This window comes from Pollachius pollachius (assembly GCF_949987615.1).
Source record: "Pollachius pollachius genome assembly, chromosome: 7".
Classification (NCBI taxonomy): domain Eukaryota; kingdom Metazoa; phylum Chordata; class Actinopteri; order Gadiformes; family Gadidae; genus Pollachius; species Pollachius pollachius.
In genome coordinates this window covers 8,151,698-8,157,849 of record NC_136940.1, presented here as the reverse complement: position 1 = coordinate 8,157,849, position 6,152 = coordinate 8,151,698, and the positions used below count along the sequence as shown (strand labels likewise).

The 6,152-nt window shown below is 42.1% G+C and overlaps 1 protein-coding gene across 1 annotated transcript; it reads right to left on the bottom strand.

Moving 5' to 3' along the window:
- Positions 1-218: 218 nt before the first annotated feature.
- On the bottom strand, positions 219-5,320 carry rp2 (RP2 activator of ARL3 GTPase). Its single transcript, XM_079739680.1, has 5 exons — positions 5,049-5,320; positions 3,382-4,050; positions 2,211-2,325; positions 1,358-1,443; positions 219-1,124 (listed from the first exon to the last, which is right to left on the bottom strand). Exons 1-5 carry the CDS (start codon positions 5,199-5,201, stop codon positions 1,041-1,043), a joined length of 1,107 nt encoding a protein of 368 aa, XP_079595806.1. The 5' UTR covers positions 5,202-5,320; the 3' UTR covers positions 219-1,040.
- Positions 5,321-6,152: the final 832 nt, after the last annotated feature.

The window sequence follows — 6,152 nt, the reverse complement described above, 5'->3', positions numbered from 1 at the left end:
CACTATGCCCAGCACACAGGAGGCTAGTTACAATATGCTGCTTAGCAGAGTAACATGACTTTGAATCTTGACCTAGCGATATGGTCTGGAACATTGTCACTCTCGCATCTCTTTCCTCTTGTGAACCGAAGATAATGTCTTAACGTAGCTCAAAATCATAAATGGAAAGTTTGGATTGTCGCCTAATGAGAAATTAAAAATACAGGAAACAAAATGCATGACGTTGTACAACATTTCTTTTTACCAAAAATACTTATGAACAACACATTTGTTTACCTTACAAAACATTCATTTTAGAGTATAAAACTTTAGGCTACATGAATTGCCTACGCTAATCCATCCCAGCAAAATCTATACCATCTTATCGGTACCCTTTAGTCTCAAAACAACAACTTAAACAGACCTAAATATAAATACATACAGGGCCCATTATTCAAACGGCCCTTTGCAACCACAATTTCAACTTAACATGTAAACTGCTAAGCAAATACAAAATCTAAACAAACATCCCTAAACCTGCAAACTTTTTAAGAAAACTGAATGTTTTATATTAAATACTTTCCCTCTTGGCTGTCTCTGTTCATATTATCACTGCAGTATTTTCTTTTTTTCTTTTCATTTAACAGAACGTTAAGTTAAAATGAAAAGCCTACAATAAAACCTACATTCACATAGTGGATAAAAAAAAAAAAGTATCAAATACATTCATTTAAAATATTCACATTATTTGACTACAATGTGGGGACCAGTTTGTTTTAAAGAGAAAAAGGAGATCTGAGCTTCTAAAATTGTGCATTCATCTCTGAAGCTTTTCCCTTATCAAACCTATCATCAAAGACTATTACCAGAGGTTCGAATCTTATAAAAAAATATTTCAGGGAGCATCTTAAATTTTTATATTATATTCCCATTCTGAAGAATCTTTACACAGCAGTGACACAGAAAGTTGATCATAATTCTAACCTTCCGTACCAGTAATTTGGGCTTTCTACAGAAAATCCTTCAAATGTTCGATGTGCAATTTGTTCGACGCATCACGCTCACAAGCCCATCTGCATGTCGGCAAAATTGAAGAAGTTGTCAACGTCCCGTGAAGAAGTACTCTTGTTTTCCGAAACAAACACCTGCGACAAATAAAGAAGAGTGATTTGAATAGCGGGAAGGACAAGCTGGACGTTTTAATAAGAGAAAGGCTGCATTAGGTGCTTTTACATTGCCCCTACAAACGTTGACATCTACCAGTATGCCATGATAGAGTTGGTGGTGGTTGGCTGTTTGGATTATGTTTCCTGTTGGGTGTTTGTTTGTTGGGGCCATGTGCGAACACCTTAAGGAGAACATATGTTGTCATGGTTACCTTCGATCCATTGAAGACCTCGTTAGCGATCATCCTGCAGGCATCAACCACTCCGTCTCCATTCAACTCCAGCGCAGTTACGGAACCTTCCGGAGAATAGGTACAACTCAACGTTTACATGCTGTCAGGCTAGATAACATCTTTAAGAAAAAAAAAGAAAATGGATTCCTGATTCCTAACAGTCCCTGGATGGAGTGATCCCTCCTCTGTGTTCAATCTCAAGGTTTCGTGCTTGATAATAAGTAGAGAATTTCTTTGTCCTTGAGCAGAGACATGCGGTGAGGTCCATGGCTGGTGAGGCACTGACTTTTTCAGAGTCAGATTTACAAACATATGAACCCAATTGTTATATAGTACCGGCCTTGAATCATTATCTTCCATGTCTGCAGTCAGAAATGTTTTTTTTTAAATAACAGACTGATGACTGTAGTGCACTTGACTGTTTAAAAGAAGTTAACGGAAGCATCCTGTAAACACTGGGCTCACGCATACGCCCCCTTCAGTGAGGCAGAGGTACTGGCTGCCTCATTTCATGCTTTTTCAGCGCGGTTTTATGTCAGATCATGCGCTCTACCCAGTTTGTGAGGAATTGCGCAATTCTCGGTGAGGCAGCACTGCTCGCTGCCTCAGCCGGCCTCAGCTCGCGTATTTCCCCTCAGGAAAAAGGCAAATTCAGCGATTTTGATAATAAGTAATTTTTGATCAGTAGACAAATACCAATGTATTATATATTTTTAATTTGATCATAATTAGTTTTTTCTTTTCATGATCCTCCCCTGACTGCAGGTCACTGGCCTTGAGAGGGCCTGTGAAGCCCCTTGATGCCATCTGTGATTATGGTAAGGGCGCTAACCTTTGGTGCTCCACTCCAGCAGATCTGCGGTGTCGTTCTGGAAAACCCTCTTCACGTCTTCAGGTCTCATGGGCACCTCCTTGGTCTGAATTAACAGGAAACCTTTCTCAATCATCTGCGGATATAAGGAAGGAATATTAAAAGGCATGCATAAACAGAGTTGTTAACTTGCAGCAAGCTTTCTTTAGTTTAACTACGCCAATCGATAACATTTAGTAAACTACTAGCAGTAGTAGTAGCAGTAGTTGAAGTAGTTCTTGAAACATCCAGGCCCCATAACAATTCAGAGAATAAATACATCTCCCATTGTAGCTTCTCTATATCTATATATAGGCTGTCTACAATGAATTAGGGAAGACAGCTTTTTGCTACTAAGCACCTTCCATTTTGAATAAGCTCAGAAAAACCCTTGAAGTTGTGTTTCCTTTCTTTCACTGAGAGAGTTTATTAATCTCATCTCCCTTCCAACACAATTCTCCTGCATTGACTGTAATTGCTAATGTTTTTATAACCAAATTGCTGCTGCTACATTGTATTGTACTTTACCTTATTGTATTATTCACTTTATTTATTTATTTTTAGCCGATGTATTAACTTTCACTGTACCCTCAGCCCCTTAGTAAATGAGGGTATTTTCCCTCAATGGGTTTTCCGAGGTCAAATAAACAAAAATGAAAATGGAAAAATATCGGCCTACATACAATAAATGACTCCACTCTTACTCATAATGTTGGCAGGACAATCAGGTGACATTTGGAACATCCTGTTGCAAAATTGCAACATTTGTGTGTCAGTTTCGTTGTTGACCTAGACTTACTCTATAGATGGATTGGATTGCGACAGCAATAGTACATAATTTGCAATAAAACCCTTTATGGTGTAATAACACTAAACTAACAGTATTACAATAAGTATTTAATAACAAATGGATAATGAGAGAAAGGCACATAGATAGAATACTATATGTTATACACACGATTAAAAGAACATGTGGTTTATTTGGTTTTATAAAGGATACGGTGACAAGAGGGCCGTTAATTCTCACATCCTTTCTATGAGCAGCTAAACTTCACTTACACTTAGTCACCCGCACCACCAGTTTCACAAACCACACGTAAACTCCCAACCACCTCCCCTGAGCTCTCCAACACACTCCCCCGCCCAAGTTTACCGCGTCGATGAGTTTGCGAGCGTTGGCGGTCGTGTAGTCTCCCGCGAAGAACACAAAGAGGCAGGACTCCTCGCTGTCCTTCCGGCGCCCGCCCCTGGTCAGCGGCACGATGCTGCGTGACGCGTCCCCCGACACGCGCACCGCCTTGAACTCCGACTCCGGCCCGGGCGGCGGCACCGAGTCCAGCACCGCCGCCGTCTCGGCCAGCAGGCTCCAGTTGTTCTCGCCCGACACGGGGGTGAAGTCGTGCACGTTGCTCCAGTTGTTGTTGAAGATGCTGAGGCCCGCGTCCTTGAAGTGGAAGGCCAGCTCGGGGTAGTAGAACTGGAAGCAGCCGAAGCGCATCCCTGTGGAAGACTCGATGATGGGCTGCGTGGCGCAGCACAGGAACACCTCCATCTTCTTGCAGTCGCGCGTGCGGAACTGCTGGCATGCCACCACGCAGTGCACGTCCTTGCAGTCGCGGAAGAACACGCTGCCCTTGACGGGGCCCAGGAAGATGCGGCAGTTGACGCAGTCGTCGACCGTGATGGTGGCCGAGTGGTCGAACACGAAGATGTTGCAGTTCTCGCAGTCCTGGATGACCAGCTGCTGGCCCTTCAGCGTGCCGGGTAGCCGGCCCACCGTGGTGTCCTTGAGACCGTTCAGCATGTAGTCCTTAGGGTCAACCTGGGCAAGGAAACACAAATGTATCAATATTCAGCCAGAATGGGATTCCCATAATGCAGAACTGCCCGGGTTTAGCCCTATAGCCAGACTGGCATCAACACTGCCAGGGTTTGGGGCTCCATTGCCACCGGGGCACCCCATGCTAAGAATTTATGCCCTCACAGTATTGTAAGGTTAGGGTCAGGGTTAGGATAGACAATGGATAAAAGCTTCAACCAAATAGTGTATTTATATTACATTTGTTAGGCTATGAGGTTAGATTATTTCATGTGTGCCCAAACAAAGATTTGTGTCGATCCTTGCCATCGCTGGAAGGAGGGATGGGTTTATTCTGGCTCTCTTTATGGTTAAGTGGGCCTGTGAAGCCCTTTGGGAATGCAAGGGAAATGCAAACTTATTTTCTTTTCATATGATTCATAATTGTGACCTTTGAAATTAAGAATAATCCCGTATTAGCCAAAACAACATGAAGTCATCGTTTTTGGTTTGCAGTAATAGCTGAACCTGCATCCAGGAAAAGGGACCGATCACCCAAGCCTAGCTAAGGAGGCCACAACAGATTTAGTTTGGCCCTCGAGTAGTTACGTGTTGTTGTATCTGTGGATAATCCCCTAATGAGCTACTAACAGTCTGTTCAAAAAGCAAAGCAGACCCTTTTTTGAACCCATGTTCATCTCTAGAACATTTGCTTCATTATGACTACGATCGCCCTATACATGACAACTAACTTAAATTAAACTGCATTGCATCTTTACGTGCGATTCCCTTTTCATGGTCAGTCCATGTCGAAAATAACAGAACTTGCAACGCTGCACAAAGAGTGTGTGCAAATCGTTTTGCTTTGATTGTTAAAGTAAATGTTGATTTTGGCCAGCATATGGACCATGCACACAGCAAAGACTATTAGAAGCACTTGCATGCATCGCAGACTTACGTTTCAATTTAACGTGGATCGTATTATCCCAATGTGTGTGAATAAACCGTTTAAAGAGCCGTACCTTCTCGCGTGTATCCCAGCTGTACTGCTTGGGAGCCTCATCGCTGCTACTGCCAAGGGGAACGCTGTTACTGCCCGCGTTCGACTCCAAAGCCGTCGGAGTCTGCTCCTCTTTTGCTTTTCTCTTGGATTTCTTTGAGAAGAAGCAACCCATGATGGATTTCTCCTTAGAAATAGCAGTGTGCTTCGGTGATGTTACAAGATTGCGATTGTTTCCCTTTCTTTCCACTTGTTGTTCAGGTGACGACCATCCTTTACCTTGAGAGCTGTCAGGCAAACACTCGCAGACTTCTAGTTTCCCGTTTCCTAGGTTAATAATCCAGCCAATCAGGGGGTTTGTAATAGTGACAATAGCGAATCACATGCCCCCACATTGAGACGTTGCTGTGTTGCAAGATAAAAGCTATCCTCACGGTGCGTTTGAGTGAAACCCGTAAACTATTAAGTAGTGCGCTCCTATTTTATTCTAGAGGTGATGCACCGAAAGGCTCGACCACCAATGACGTGTTCAGAAGCATTCTAAGATAACTCATTAACAAACTCACTGGAACTCACTGAAAGCTAATTTGCAAGAAACATTCGAACGCACATCCTTTAAGCACGCTATGCACTCATTTGGGCGTTGTCTTTAGTCATGGATACCGACAAAATCTCCCACTTTCATTATTAGAAATCACTTTGTGGTTTTGCAACATAATATTTTTAATTAAGAGATTATTATAGGAACATAAAATTGCCTATCATTCATTATTATTCCGATTAACTAAACCATGTACAATTATATTTTTTGTATGGTAATGCCATTATGTGTTTGAATGTAATAATCGTTAGTGCTGCATGTAAGTATTCTAAAATCCATGCCCCACCCCCCACTAAAGCTTATAGATGATTTCAGAGGCACGATCTTATGGGGTCTTAAAGGATAAGGGCAGTATTCTGAAGCTGTGTATAAATAAATAAATGCATAGCAGTTAAAGGTGGATTTGCCTGCTTAAATGCAGTCTACCATTTAACTAGTCATTCATTGGCAATCATTCTTAATCTGATACATTTGATTCAATTAATTGGGTGGTTGTATTAAACATTGGATGGAAAACAGATCCAA